The 16,571-nt window shown below is 35.2% G+C and overlaps 1 protein-coding gene across 9 annotated transcripts in view; it reads left to right on the forward strand.

Annotated features, from left to right (window-relative positions):
- PAM (peptidylglycine alpha-amidating monooxygenase) overlaps positions 1-16,571 on the forward strand; it is a 273,239-nt gene that overhangs the window by 146,978 nt on the left and 109,690 nt on the right. For all 9 annotated transcript variants that reach the window (XM_030817276.1, XM_030817286.1, XM_030817310.1 and 6 more), the window contains exons 4-5: positions 168-225; positions 11,012-11,099. In XM_030817276.1, coding sequence (XP_030673136.1) covers positions 168-225; positions 11,012-11,099 — 146 coding nt within the window. The remainder of the gene's footprint in view (positions 1-167; positions 226-11,011; positions 11,100-16,571) is intronic.

Consider the following 16,571-nt stretch of genomic DNA (forward strand, 5'->3'; position numbering starts at 1 on the left):
ATCTAAGTTCTGGACTTAGTCCTTCCACTAACCTGCCACTCAGCCCTCAGAAGGAAACCTACCCTCACTGACTACTTTTTACAGTCATAGAAGCCACATTTTAATAGTTATTATTTCTTCCTTACTAGCAACAGTTTAATTTGGATTTTTTATCTTTTTTTTAATAGTCTGATACATACTTCTGCATGTCTATGCGAATACCAGTGGATGAGGAAGCCTTCGTGAGTAAGTATTAATTGGATTGGGGGAGTAGCAGTTGAATGGAGGGCAGCGATTTGAAATCAGTGAAAGGTTCTCTTTGAGGGTTATGAGCATATTAATCTTTTACTGTCAGTTTGTAAAATGCATTTATCATGCCTAATGCAGAAACAAACTAGAGAGAGCCACTGAGAGGCAAGATTGCAAACTGTATCTGGAGAGATTCATGAGTAACAGTAGTTAAGGAGTTGCATGCAGATGTTGATGGCCGCCAATACTGTGTGGTCCCATTTGTATAGTATTGGCTTTCTGTCTGTGGCAGGGTGCTTAATTCCACTCCACTCAACAGACAGTTTATTTACCTGCTGGTTCATGCTATAAATCGACTGCACTTAGAATCAACATTGGTAAATGTAAGATTTTACCTGTCAGACAGGTAGATCGATAGAAAGGAAGGGAAGGAGAGAGGGAGGGAAGGAGGGAGGAAAGGATGAGAAGGGAAAGGAGAGCCAGAAAAGAAAAGAAATGGAAGAGGCCGGGCGCGGTGGCTCACGCGTGTAATCCCAGCACTTTGGGAGGCCGAGGCGGGCGAATCACGAGGTCAGGAGATCGAGACCACGGTGAAACCCCGTCTCTACTAAAAATACAGAAAATTAGCTGGGCGTGGTGGCGGGTGCCTGTAGTCCCAGCTACTCGGAGAGGCTGAGGCAGGAGAATGGCGTGAACCCGGGAGGCAGAGCTTGCAGTGAGCCGAGATCGGGCCACTGCACTCCAGCCTGGGTGACAGAGCAAGACTCCGTCTCAAAAAAAAAAAAAAAAAAAAAAAAAAAGAAATGGAAGAAAGAACATTTATCTTGTTGTTTGTATTATAGAATAAGAGAACACTTAAATGACAGATTCTTCCCCAACTGAGCCTTTAAATCAGAAAGGAAAAGTGACAAAGCACCATCTGTTTCCATCTAGGTTGTTTCCATTTAAACATCTCTTATGACAGACATTTAACTGTTTAGGGAAGAGCTGTGATTGGCAAATTATTCATGTATTTGGCTTTACTCTGCTTCATTTTAAAACATTTGAGATGTTGATTTTGGAGAGAAAGTGTTGGTAGTAGTACTTTGGTCCCTTGAAACTAATCTTCAAGTGGGCTGTCTGAAATGGATATTATGTGAATTGTGAAATGTGTACAGTAGCCTTGGGGCAGTCTCAGGATGAATTTTTATGAGGTGTTTCCCACAGGAATGGACATTATAGACCTGCAAAGCCAGAGCAATGTGCATTTTTTATTCACACACAATTGGTGGCAATCACAACAGAAAATACAACCTTTAATAACACTCTCAACAAAATTTGCTGCATAGTTAATTCCTAAGAATGAAAGACCATACAAAGTTGAACATTGATGATGTCGTTTTGTATAGTATTTGGACATTACCAAGAAAAAGTTAGGAAGCCAAGTGCTTCCATATCCTGAACTATCTTTAAAGACAAAAATAATTTAAGTTTCTAATTGTAGTGCTTTGAGTAACACTAAATATTATTTAGAACATACATTCATAATTAAAATCCTAGCCATAGAGCTTTCCTTAATTTCATATTCACACACTTGGCCACCTAGAAGAAAAGGAATTTTCCATGAATTTATTTTTCCTAATCTATATTTTCTTTGTCCAAGTTCAGGGGTTGTTTTGAGTCCTGTTTTCACACCAGCTATGAAGAGAAGGCCACCCTACACACCTGTGTAAATATGGTAGTCATGTGTTACAGCAGTATTACACATCTCACATTAATAGGTTTGTTTCTGGAGATTGGTGGTAGTATATGATTTTAGAACCGGTGACTGTAAGGACTATAAATATATATCCTGTGTGTTATTGCTCTCCTACTATAAATGTGTTTACGTTCACATAATTTAAAATGAAAAAATACAAGTGAGTATATTCAGTCAAGTAAAATATTCACAGGAAACACATAAAGGTCTATATTAGAACCAGAGTGCTAAATGTTTTCATACTTTCTTAGGCACTTCTAAGATTAAACTATTCCAAGTTCTAAGGTCCTTAAAAGGTCTTCTAAGATTAATAACTATTTTCAGTATTTCTTCCTATCTTTATTACTTGGAGGATTGCATGAATACTGAAATTTTTTGTTCCCTCTTCACAATGGGTTGTTTCATCTTCTGTGTGAGTCCTTTAATGAACTATGCCCAGTTGGTTTGTGGTTACTGTTGTTTACATAATTCAGCAACCACAGAAGTTTAAGTATAGACAAATTAGAACTGGAAAATGGAAAACTAGAGGCAATTAGCAAATAATCATTTATATAAAAGAACAAGTAAAAGAAATTCTGCATGTATTACCTCATTAATTCTTAGGACAATCTTGTATAGATAGTCTCATTTCATAGTTTGAGAAACAGAGACAGAAACATCTATATCTGTGATTTAATCAGGAGCTAAGACAATAGTTTGTATGGAATTCTCATTTATGTAATGGCTGGACCATTACCATCATCTCTACCTGCCATTGTTTACTAAGGGCCTGCCAGACACTGTAAGATACTGAAAGCTAAACATACCTAAGCCAATTTTCAGAAAAGGAAACAGAAAGAGAGGTTAAGGAATCTGCCCAAGCTTTTTACTAGCTATATATTAACCTAGTCGTACTTCAGATTTGGGTGTGGGGATAGTGATACAAAGGAAGAAATGAGCAAAGTTATCAAGTGCACAGGTGGAGCTGAAATATAGCAAGAGCAGCACCGTTCTTTCTTCTTCACATCAAATACAATTATTCTTTCATTCCTTTACCTTAACTTCCTACTGGATACACTCTGGCCAATTTTGCCAAAGGAAAAATAAACCTCAAACCATCTTAACAAAACAAATAACAAATGCCCATGAAGATTTAAAGATTTGTAGAAGGAAAGGGGCTTGGATAGTTATATATGTCGGGAGAGTGACCATACATAGCTTTTCGAGACTCCCAAAGTGAAAGTTTTGCCTATAGGGTAACCTATGCTTTTTCCATTCTAAGGGATTCTGATGGCATAGAGAATGAAGCTATAGCCTTTTTGTGGATTGTCCCAAATTCCAGATCTCAGGATGCCTTATCCTGAGATTAGACACGGTTGCAAATGAAGAGCTGTAAAAACCCGTAATACTTTGTTCATTCTTTTCTGTTTTTAATTATTTTTTATTTTTCATGGTCATTCTGTTTGTTTATTCTTTCCTTAAGACACTTAATGATTTTATACCTCCTGTTTTCATTATCTGTGCCTCTTTAAATTTTTGTATTCCAGCAGGATATGGCACCGACTCAATAATTGCTTGCTGAATACACGAGTGAATACTAAAAAAGGATTTTGTTTGGCCATTTTCTGACTCACCATTTCAAATAGTAGATAATTTACCTTTTTACCTTGAATTATATTCTAATCTAAGGAATCATTGTTTTGTGTGTGTTTATGAAAAGCCATTGTGCATTAATTCAGCAAACTTAAAATTCTGCTGCATATAAGTTATTGGGTAATAGGGATATGAAGTATGATGCATGTTTAAGGAAGTCACAGGCTAGCAGAATTCTAGACAAGAATAAAAGTGTTAAAACATATAAAAAGGACTTTCACCTTGAACTTTTCAAATTTCTGAAGAAAATTACAAAAGACAATACAATTTACATTGTTTATTAGAACTGGGACAGACTCTGTTGATGGTGTTAAAAGTCAAAATTGGATTTGAATAACTCACTATTTTGGCTTTATGTTTATATGCTAATTATATAACCCATCTTAAACATACTTCTAAATTTTGAGCAAATACCATCACAGTCATTATGGAACTCATATGTGTATATGCCTGTTATATTTACATATGTGCATATAGCATGTATGATGTGTTCATATATCTGTATTTAATTATTGAATGTGAATTACAGTAGGTGTTTAGAGAAATGCAATGATGAAGATAAAAATATGTTTTATATTTTGAACAAAATTATAGCTTTCCCTAGAGCATTGTTTTTGTTTGTTGTTTTAATAAGAAACCATAGAATTTGAATGGGTGAAAGTATAATAATATCTGCATTTGACCACTGAACTGTGGTGCTGTCTAAAAGGTGTTTTACAGACACTCAGAGGAATTGGCTCTGACAGCAGCCCACTCAGCCAAGGAATTTGACTGTCATCTTCATCCACTTGCTTTCCCTCACATGGATGACCTGTAAATAATTGTGTCTTTTCCTTAGTGAATGATGACAGGTCCCTATCTATCAAATTGCACTACACAAATGAGATAGGAGCCATTGTATTTAGAAACAGATGAAATTAACCTAATGATTCATTGTTTTTCATTTTCTTGGGCTTCTCTCTTGAATGTAGAACAGTTTCTGTTGCAGAATTGCACAGTTAGATTTGAATAGTTGAAAATATAACCTTAAAGCACATGATCAAGTGATGTTCACTTCATAAATGTCTTCTATCCTTTGGTCACCCAGGTACGCATGTTTCCAAATTGACAACGTCCAACATCTCCTCAGCTTTTCTCAAGTAATAAAAAACAGTGAGAGATGAATAGGAGCCATTTCTAATGTCTTCAATTAGGTACATCCAATGATCACCAAAAATTAATTGACATGTTGATACAGCTATTTTAATGCAGAAATGTTAAAATCCTTCATTCCCCCAACCTACCACCTCCTCCCAGCTAGCTATTTCAGCAGGAACTACTTTAGTAGTCAACTCTTAAAAGATCACTATGAGTTGGTCTAGTCAGAGAAAATTTCATGATAAAGGTATGCAAGATTTCATCTGGACCTCTGAAGATGACCTATTTGAATATGCAAAGGGGTGAATATTTTAGTGGCCCACAGTATGAGCCCAAACACACTGGGCACAAGTATGAGAGACAGTATCATATAGTGGTTAAAAGAGCAAGCTCTGAGCCAGAACACTCCACATTCAGATCGCAGCCTCACCACTTTCTAGCTATACTACTAGGGGACAAATTACTTCACCTCTCTTTCCTGAAGGCTCATCTATTTGGGAGGACAAAGAACCAGACTCATAGGGTCATTGAGAAGTAAATGAGTGCCTGGCACGTGGAAAGCCATCAGTAAATGTTAGTAGTTGTGATTATTAAGTGAGGGGGTTGCCTGATGAGAATGAGGAGTGGATGTAAAGGTTGCCATATTGGAAATGTAGTGAGCTGGAGGACTGGCACAATGTTATGCATGGCCCTAAAAGGCTAAGGGTATGGGCTTGATTCTGTAGGAAAGTAATAGTGGACTATTATAGGAATGACATTACAAAAGCAGGGCTTAGTAAAGCTTATGCTGTTTTATCTTGCATAGCTTGGCTGATGAAGTCTATTTATTGATTCTTTGATATATATCATAGAGTTTAATTTCAAAAGAGATATCATCTAGAAATTTAGTTTTTGTGTTGTGTGTTGAAATTTCTTTATTCAGAGGTGAGGATTGTTTTATTTGAAATTGGTGTTCAAGATATAGGTTTGCTCAGGTGTCTTATTTCTTAATTTCGTGGCAGCAGCTTAAAGTCCTCATAAACCACCATAAGCATTCTTTACCAATGGTACATCATTGTCCATACTAGCAGGAGTTAATGACAATTTCACTATTAAGCTTTCTGATTAAAAATGTTCCAGGAAAAGGTCTTTATTTTAGTACAGAATTGCTTCATGGTTATGGGGAAAGCTTGCGGGAGATAATGTAATATGCCATTGTGGTGGGTTTTTAACATGCTGGAAAATAGACTATGGTGCTGTGAGCTTTACAGTTCTCTGTACCTTTTTGGCTCAACTGCAAGATTATGAACATTAAGGTTGATTGAATCCTAAACTTAAATTACAATTTAGAGCATTACTATCTTTACTTTGAGCAGTTTTTGAAGCATAATCATTTTTTTTTTTTGGAAATAAAGAAATGTTGATAGTAAGATTTTAGGGCTTGTAATTTTTTTTATTCATGACATATCTTTTATATTATATTTTCTTGAACCTCACACCTTCCCAATTCTCTCAATATTAAATATGGCTTGAAAACACAAACAGTCTTAGAATACTGACTCTTTATCATAGGTAGGAACACAATCACTAGAGGCTTCCTATGCCTGCCTCAGATCTCAGCACTAAAACGATTTTAGGTGATACAGCTAAACTCGCATGATATGATACAGAGTTCCTTCCAGTGGTCTCCTTGAATAAAATAATTCTAAAATATCAACTAATTTTTATCTTTAGAAATTCTTCATGAATTTATTTTAAAAGAAACCTGCTTTTGCTGTTTGTCCTGTACATTTAAAGGAGCAATACAATCCCAATTTAACTAAGATGAGTTGATTAAACTCAGACTATGCTCACATAATAGAGTATATTCAGTCACTATAAATGGGGACTATAGTCAGAATTACTGGTAATTCACCTGTGAAACCTTTAAAAGATATACTTACCTGAGAATAACCGCTGGAGATTTGACTGAGATGTTGATGGGGGAGGCAAGGAGGGACTGATCTAGATTGACTCTAGGCACTTGTATTTTTACCAAGTTCCATAGTAATTTAAAGCCCAGGCTAAAAATGGCTGCTTAAGAAAATTGTTTAATAACATGTAAAAATACCCATGGTATGCAAACTAAGCTATGTACAGTGTATAACACAATTACATTGGGAGGAAAAAAGAAAGTTAACAATGGTTATCCCTAATATATACAGGCAACAATTCTAGAATGCCAAAGTTCTTCAGATCCAAACTTGCAAGTCGGTTCTTTTTTATTCAATAGGTTAATTATCTATGCTCTGTAGTAGTCCTCTACTGAATATTTTTTAGCTAAAAAGAATTGTTCCTGCCATTTCCAATGGTGATTTAGAGCTGGTTATGTATACATGAGTATCTCCACAATCACTGGTTTCTCTACTTGGTTATGTGTGTTCTTCAGAATCTTTCTATGTCCTAAGTCTGGCAGAAGAATCAAAATTTGACATGCAGACTTGGATATCCACTTAGAAGGGAAAAATGGAGAACTAAATGACATTCTCCCCTAAGTCACATTCTTAGAGAATTTTGTGGCCCTGATTATAGTCTGATGTTAGCTAAAAGAGCCCATGAATCCCAAACAACCCCATGCAATGAGGAGAAATTTTGCTTAGAACTCCAGGATTTAGACCTAGACATCTCTGTTTTCAACATGTCGTCCACACACATAGTTTCAGGTCTTTCATTTCAGATGATACTATCCTTTGAGAAATCCTCCAACCTGTGTGCTTTCAGTGTCATCAGATTTCCTTTAATTACTGTGTGTGAGTCACTTTTTTGGAGTCTTAGTCCTTCAAAGGTATTTCATTCCCAGGACTTACTAACCTATAAAATGCTCACTGATCTCATACATCAGGCAATCTGAACTGTTAGCTCCCATTGAGACTGAAGTACCATTTCCACTTAAGCAACTGTCATCTTAATATTGAGTTAGAAGAGTCAGTGGCACTTTTAATTTTATCGGATATAATATTCCTTTGCGTTCTCTTGAGGCTGTGTTTTGCACCGTTTCTCACCATCCCAAGGCTGTCTTTGTTTATTCTGCCTGTCAGAATCGCACACTGAAATGCAGTTGTTTCCATTATTATCCTCTAGCTCTCTTCCCCTTGGATCCTTTATTTCTTTGGTGTATGATGGGTGAAAAAGAAAAGAGACATTTCTTTTTAAGATGTTATTCTAAAGTATTTTTCCATACTCTGTATTGTGTTGTGTTGACATCTCCTGCATAGTCTTATGTGTGTCTTGTGCCCAGCAGACCTAGAATTCACTAGGGTTGGGGTCTTATTTTGCAAAGCCAGGCATAATCAGCAGGAATGGAGCAAACCCCTGAAATGAACCTGTCAGACAATCTTTTCCCAGCCTGCCGCTCCCCACTACTGGCAGCAGCCCTTCAGTGAAATTGTCCAAGTGCTGCTTTATTTTAAGGCATCTACTGTTTGTTTTAGATTTACATTTTGATTTGACATTCCTTTTGCTGGAAGTAGTTTTCATTTCAACTTGCAGTGAATTGTACTTTGAGCTATAATTACATAAATATTTAGATATTATACTTTTTCTTTAGCATATGAAAAAAGATGGTTAGTTGCTTGTTTTTGCTGTGTACTTCTAATATACTTAGCATTTAAATTAGATCTGGAGTTTCTGGAGAAATATGTGAGTCAGTGAGGATCTGTTTCTGTGAAAGGAAACTCTGAAGAATTTTCTTTTTCTACCACTTAAAGACAGAGTTGTTTCTCATTTTAGAAGCAAAAATTAAACACATACCTAGTTAGAGTTCAAAGTAGAGCAAATAAATAAGTGGTACTTAAAATGTATGTCAGGAAAAAATGTATGTCAGAAGGAGAAAAAATCAGAAAATAGTTAGAGAATTTATACTTTGATTAATTAAGATTTGCCCCGTTTACTTTACAAAGGACAGTTAGAAGAGTCTCTTACATAAGCAAGGGCCCGGGCAAACTATTTTCTTTCTTTCCTAATGAAAAGCTACAGAGATTATATGTTGTTGTCTTTATGATCTATTCCCTTATCAACAGCTCTCTTCCCTGCCCTTACCTGAATCTTTTGCTTATTAATATTTCATTTTTTAAAATTACTAATAGCTCCTTCTTTTTCCAGAAATGTCTTTGCCTTGTTTAACAGCAGCATATACATTGCATTAGTATAAAAAAGATACTGTTAGTGTCTCCTAAACATACCCTGACAGCCCTGGGCTTTTTCCAAAACTCTGTCTTGAGCCTTCGCTATGATTCCTACTACGCTTTCTGGTACTTTCATCCATCCTCACAGCCTCAGGGTTCAATTTTTGAATGTTTCCCAAATATGTAATTATCTGACCTCTTTCTAGGACAAGAGTCACAGAATTCTGACTCTGTGCTGGATACTTCCACCTGAATTTTTAGCAGGTGCTTGAAACATTGTTTTGCATCCAACCATTTAATTCTTGGAATAAACTACACTTGGCCATGTTGGCATATTACCAAAATTCCAAGAATGATTCAGTCATAGGAAATTTATCCACCCATAATAAGATCTTCTGAGGGGAGGAAATCATGTAATCATCTACATAGGTTCTGAAAAAGCAGAGGGGTCAGATAACCTCTCATGGATTGGCAGAGGGAATTTTTTTTTAAAAAGGTGGGTGGGGGAGGACGATGATACACTTAGACAACAGTTATAGATGTTCATAAAGTAATATAAACAGTTTAATAAAAATGAATATAAGATTAAAAATTGTATCATATACCAAAATAAAATCAAGGGGAATGAAAGACCAGTACTCCTACCTCAAGACTTTTTCCATTTTCTTTCTGCCCCAGGAAAGATCCCTGGTAGGATTCTGGAAGGGAGGAAGGAAATCCTGTACTGAACCTGACAGTGGTCTATAGATATAGAACCTTCTTCTTCTGTTTCTCTTGCTAACAAACTTCGGCTTCATGACGATAGGACTTTCTATGAATTGTGAACGGCTGTAACTCCCAAGTGATTCTTCCCTTCCAAAGCATCTTCTTCCCTCCCTTGGGCTTACTATATTCTTTGGTAATAGAAAACCAAGCCTCAAGTTATAGCAAGTCCATTTTCTGGCCATTCTCTCTTCATTAATATTTTAAATGATGATATGAAAACTTCAAGATTTGATTTTTAGGCTTCAAGTTCTTATTTTCATTGCAGTAAAGGAAAGGTTTGTCTCCTCTGAAAGTTATAAGCTAAGATGGCACACAGTAGGTTTGGCACATAGTGCTATGTTTTTGATCAGACACACTTTGCAAGTCATGGTGCTATAGTTTGATGTAGAACATTTTTTTGTTTTATAAGTACTCATGTCTCACATACACATTCTAGCAATAAGTGATGTTTTCTTAATTTTATCAGACAGACCAAAATAGCTGAAAGATGCATTTTTGCAGACACCTGAGATTTAAGATCATTTTGGGGCTATTTAGCATTTTATGTGCAAAGGTGACTCATAAACCGCTACTTCATACTGGACAGCATTTTGATGAGAACGCAAAAGGATGAGCCAAACCCAAACTAGGAAAGGGAGTTCATAGATCATAATATAATTTATTTTTAATTTTTTCTTTTAATTATGCACTTGTTTATTTTAATGTCTTTCAACAACTATTATTAGGAGAAAATGAGAGATGTCATTGCATAACTTCTAATATCTTTTAACAAGTGTACCATGCTTATTGAGGACAGTAATTTTATGTCTTTTGTATTTTTGTAAAGATACATTTTCCACTTTTATTTTTCTTTCCTGGTAAATTGCTTCTTCCTATACATCCCAGTGACTATAGTACTGTTGTTATTCTAAGATGGTCATAAATTTGTGTTATGAATTTTTGTGTTCATATTTTGACCACTCACTGTGGCTTCTTTTTCAGTACAATGTTGAGCAGTATTTTATGATACTCAGCACTCTACTGAAGTCTGAAAGGAAATATACTGTGAATACATAGCCCACAGATTTCATTTAATACCCATATAATGCCCTCACCACTTTAAAAGCGGTCTTCCATTTTAAAAATGTGTGTGTGTATATGTGTGTGGGTGTGATATTCAGCCTATTATTTTTCCTTTTTACTCTTAATCAAATTATCAAGTCATGCTTATCTTTAACAAGATAATTTATACAGACAGGGCATTTGATCACAAGAGCATCAAAACATCTTTGTTATACAGGTATTTGAACTGTTCAAAGATGTATTTTATGACTTTGGTGCACAAAAGTGTAACTGGTATTCACGTACATGTATTATTTTCTCATAACAGTTGACTTCAAGCCTCGAGCCAGCATGGATACTGTCCATCATATGTTACTTTTTGGATGCAATATGCCTTCATCCACTGGAAGTTACTGGTAAGGATAATGGGTTTACAGTATAGAAGGGTGTAGAAAATGTGTTTTACAAGTGCAAAGTGTATCTGTGCAAGTATTTTACAACTGGTTAATAGGCAAAACATTTTAAGAAAAAGACCATTTTTCATTGTCATCACGTGGTTATCATGGTTTATCACAGTTATTTAGTCTGCTATAGAGCATATCTATCAGCCTTTGTCACTGACTTAATAAATATATGTCTCATGGACATAAAGATGAAACAGTAGAAACTAGGACCCCAAAAGGGGCTGGGAGAGAAGGGAGCAAGAGTTGAAAAACTACCAGTTGGATACTATGTTAACTATTTGAGTGATGCCCAAACTCCAGCATTACACAATATGCCATGTAACATGTTCCCTTGGAATCTAAAATAAAACAGATTAAATATATGTATATCGTTATACAGTATATGTCCAGATGCAGAAGGCTTGTAAAGAAAGTCTGAAAATTTAGATTATTGATACTCTGATATTAATTTTTTAAGGTTCATTATTCTACCCAAAGAGCATCATGGTTCTGTTTATTGAGCACTCTTTCTCCAGACACTGTGCCTGGTGATGTAGGCTTACCATTTCATTTTATCCTAATGTCTCTGCAAAGCAAATATTGTTATTTTCACTTTACAGACAAGAAGCCTGAAGCTCAAAGTGATTCACTAAGTTGTTTACGGTAGTAACAAAACTGGTGCAAGATAAAGATTGAACCCTAGCTTTTCTGATTCCAAACCCACAGTTATTTTCATTTTACCACACTGCCTCCTATTTATTCAAGTAATTATTAATTCAGTTAGATATTATTAGAAATTGTTTGAATCACTATGATGAGTCTTAATATCATGCCATGAACAATCAATAAACCCCTATTAAATGCCTGTCATATGCCAGAGCTGTAGCAGATGCTTGGGAGGTTCTAGGAAAAATAAGATGTTTTCTACCCCCATAAGTTTACAGCATAATTATGGTTTGAGATTGTCCCCCTCATTTTGTTCTTTGGCATTCTTGAAGATCACTGAACTCTGAAAATAGCCACACATTTTAAGCTTCTTATTTTCACGCAGACCCAGAATCACTGTTACACATTTAATAGTCCGGAATGACTGGTGTGCTTTGCTTTGCATTGAGGAAACTGTTTTGAGGTCCTGTCCTTACATAACCATGTAGACTGATGGACCTTTCTCTGTGCATCCTAACATTCATTAGCCTGATGTGAGTCAAGCAGCAACTGCTCTCTTGTCGTTTTTATAATAAACAATATAATGTGTATTTGGAACTGTTAAAAGCACAGGGCAATTAGTGGAAATCTCCATGGACCAAGTACCATCAAAGCATTTGTTAATAGGCTTAAGTTATTTGATGAAAGGAACATATCACATAAGAACCCAACTTATGTGACTGGGTTTATGTAAAAATGGAGTCAGCAAATCACAGTTAATACCCTTCAATATCAACATTCCCGTTTATGCTCTTCAGTAAATTTTTGTAAATAAAATTCTGGGATTAAAAGATTATTCTGTGACAGCTTTTCCTGAATCCTATTCAATAAATCACATCCTTTGGTTTTTATACTTTAAAACTATTTCTTCTGAAATTACCAATATTTACCTTTGAATTGGACTCACTGAAAATAGCTAGAAGGAATGTAAGCTTTTAATGTCTGCTTTTGCTGCACCTTGGTTTAAGGGAATGAGTGAGAAAATAAAACAACACTTAAATGCTATTCCAATTCTAATTGTTAGGAAAAATTATCTAAAATGAGCCAAGCATAGCTCATTGTTCTCATGTTAAGGGAATACAACAAACACCTCATTTTGTCCCCTTTAAAGTATTTATTAATATTCTTAAATAAACTATTTTGAAATTAAATCTATAAGATATATTGAGCAAAAGTCTTTCACATTGGGGAATGAGAACTTTCAAAGAAAAATATAAATGAAAGTGAAAACAGAAATTTTGAGTAGAGTAATTGCTACGTATATTATTTTGCTAAAATTATTACTTGAAAGTCAACATAGTAGGATGAAAGAGCAGTGAACTAACTTGCTGGATTCCCTGGGTAGGTTATTTAGCCCATCTGAGATGGAGTTCTTGTCTTCATTTTAGCAAAAGACTTATACTAGACCATTTATAAAGCCTCCCTATGCTCTAAAATTCCATAATTCTATGAATATAAATTGCATGCAAATGCTGAGTCTGATTGGAAAGGCATTATTTCTAAGAGTTGGAAGTGTGTGCACTGCTTGACTCACCTCAAGCAAGCAGCTCACTGTTTTGCCAGTCAGTTGCATCATTGAGTAATTGCAATTCTTAATAACACTATACCCATATCATTTTAAATGGATTTTAAAATATTTGCCTTGTATCCCATAGCCCCACTTAATTTGTAGGTTTGTTATGATTGAATTTATAATCATAAAACAAGGACAATTGGTGCTGTTATTCATCATCTTTTAACCAAGCCCAACGTGTTTAAGTCTAACATTTAAAAGTAGGATCTTTTCAATATGTGAACTAGAAGACATACATTAAGTAAAACTGTTCTAATGACTGGCTTCCACAATCAGGCCTTTTTAGATATATATTCCTTTATATATATATATGTATAATACATATTTATATGTATATTTATATATAATATATGATATATATTATATATAATTATTTTATATTCTTTTTTTTTTTTTTTTTGACCGAGTCTCACTCAGTCACCCAGGTTCTAGTGCAGTGGTGCAATCTCAGCTCACTACAACCTTCACCTCTGGGTTCAAGCAATTCTCCTGCCTCAGCCTCCTCAGTAGTTGGGACTACAGGCACGTGCCACCATGCCCAACTAATTTTTGTATTTTCAGTAGAGATGGGGTTTTGCCATGTTGGCCAGGCTGATCTCGAGCCTCCTGACCTCAAGTGATCCACCCACCTTGGCCTCCCAAAGTGCTGGGGTTATAGGTGTGAGCCACCACACCCAGCCACAGGCCTTATATTCTTATTTAAAGATAGTATACATTATTTATCTTCCAATATTTGGCAAAATCTATGCTTTAAAGAATTAGAGCTCACAGGATATTTCACAGCCAGAACTTTCAGTTGCTTCACCGAAACATCTTTCACTACCCACCCCCAGTGCCTCACAGGCTCAGCCCTGAAGATAGTGGATAGTTTCCAGCTGTTTAACATCTTATCCCGTCATCTGAATTATAGTACTCACAACAAAAATCTATCAGTGTCAAAAGTCTTGCATTGTTTTTCTAAAATTTTTGAGTCATGGAATTGATCACACTCATTTTATAGTTGCAAATCTATTCTTCAATTATTCTAAGATATAGACAGCACTTAAATGAAGACTCCTAAACTTTCACATATATTTTGGGGATGATACCTATAACAGTTTTTGATGCTTAAAAATAACCAGAAGTCATTCACACTCTAGGGAAACTTATAAGAAAATACAAAGCCGTTTTAAGGAAAGAAGAAAAAGCTATTTTAACATCAAAATGTCAAACTCGGATTTCCTCTTTTCTGTTTGTTAGCTAGGATTTCCTCCTGTTTACACTTTAGTGTTCCATTTTCATTGCGAGCAGGTTGGCAAATAGTTGTCTTTAATATAGAAAACATATTTCTCCTGAAATTATGAAGTTATAATTCATCCTCTGTCTTCAGGAAGCATTTTTAATATGAAGGCAAAGAGCTATTCTGATGATGTTTCACTGTTGTGCTGCCCTCCTTTGCTTTTTGTAATTGCCTCTTTCTACTGTTCATTAAAATATATTTACAGTTATATTAACTTTATATGAAAATAGTAGACACAGCATGAAGCAGTTTTCATTATGTAGTCATTTTAATTTTAAAGTTTTTTTCCTCTGCACACATTCTAGCCTTTTGTGACTCATTCCAAATTAGTAGCTCACACTGGCAATGTGTCTAGTTAATTATATGCATGTGCATTTAAATTGCATACGTTGATTTGAACCTTTTAATATACTGTAGGGTGGTCCCTTTATAGTTAGAGTGGGCCTAGAGCTCAATTCCAAATTAACATACCTCTAGAGGATGCAAATAAGGACCAGCTGATGGAAAAGAAGCACTGACCCATGTAAAGAAAGTGACAGTACCTGTCGGGTGTAACCCCAATGCCTTCTTCTCAGGCGTTTGGAGGAGGAAAACAACCCTATCTAGGGACCAAAAGAAAATAATAGCACCAAGATTAGAGCAAGCATATCAATAGCATGATTTGTTGCACTTTATTTGTGCTCTATAGACTTAATTCAAAGCTTGACAATTCTAAGTTCCCTAGATTTGTTAGCTGAATATGAGCCTAAACTAAGCTCTAAGTGAGCAGATGCTCTTTTGAAGTTGTTAGAGTCAGTAATGAAATGAAATGAAGGTGCTTAAATTTACTATTTAAGTAAGTTTTTATATTTAAATTACCCAGTTTAATTTAAAGTAAGTAAATTTAAATTTACTTAAATAGTAAATTTTGAGGATATCTTGGAAATTTAAATATTGTATTAATCTATTCTATGAATTACTTCATTCTGTTTTTACTCTTAACAATCAATTTTTTAAATGATAAGTGATTAGCTACTTAGAGTTTCAGGCTTTGAAAATCATAATATTTTGTTTATACAAATTGTGTTGGCATTTGAGGTAATTCTGGAGTGCTCTTTTTTAAATATGAGATTGTAGGCTTGTGCATTTTTTATTCTGCTGAGCACAGGACATAGGGTTTAAAGCAATTTAGGATTGCAAACCCCGAGATTTTGTGTTTAAAATATTGGATGATTAAAACGAGTGGGCTTCTTATGGATCCAGTCTTATACTTTGCTGTGATCTTCTATGCATAGCTAAAATTATTTTTAGTTCTTCTTATTAATATTTGATTTTAAATCTATTTCTAATGACACTTAGGACCAACTAATCTTAACAAACCAAAGATGGCTTCTACAGGTTGTTTGATGTTTTTTGAAAAAAAATCCCAGCTGGTTAAATGAGGCTATTTCCAGCTGTTCTAACTGGGAATCATTCTCAAGCTAAAGCAGTAGTGCTTTACCATCTTATGAAGCTTTAGCTTAAATCTCTTTCAACTGCTTCTATTTATTAACCACCTGCTGTGTCTTTTTAAATGCCACTATCTTCACAGGATTACAGCTGCTGATGAGAAGAAAAAGGAGATAAAACATAAAAAATATATATAGAAGCCTGTATGAGAGATACTCTGTTTGGGTACTTATTTAAATGACTATTTTTTAAAGGTGATGTTATTTTCCAAATAAGCCCACAGCTTTGTTGCCTCCCTCCCAGTGATAATGATTCTTTGGTTGAGAACAGCATTTGCATATGCTGTCTTTATGCTCCTGTTCCATGTCCTGGCCCCTGTCATCCATACACTATGTACAGCAGGATTCAGTGTGTCTTCTGCAATCCTCTCTTTGTTTTTTCTGCCATAGGAAACTTCTAA

Source organism: Nomascus leucogenys, chromosome 2 (assembly GCF_006542625.1).
Source record: "Nomascus leucogenys isolate Asia chromosome 2, Asia_NLE_v1, whole genome shotgun sequence".
NCBI classification, from domain to species: Eukaryota; Metazoa; Chordata; class Mammalia; order Primates; family Hylobatidae; genus Nomascus; species Nomascus leucogenys.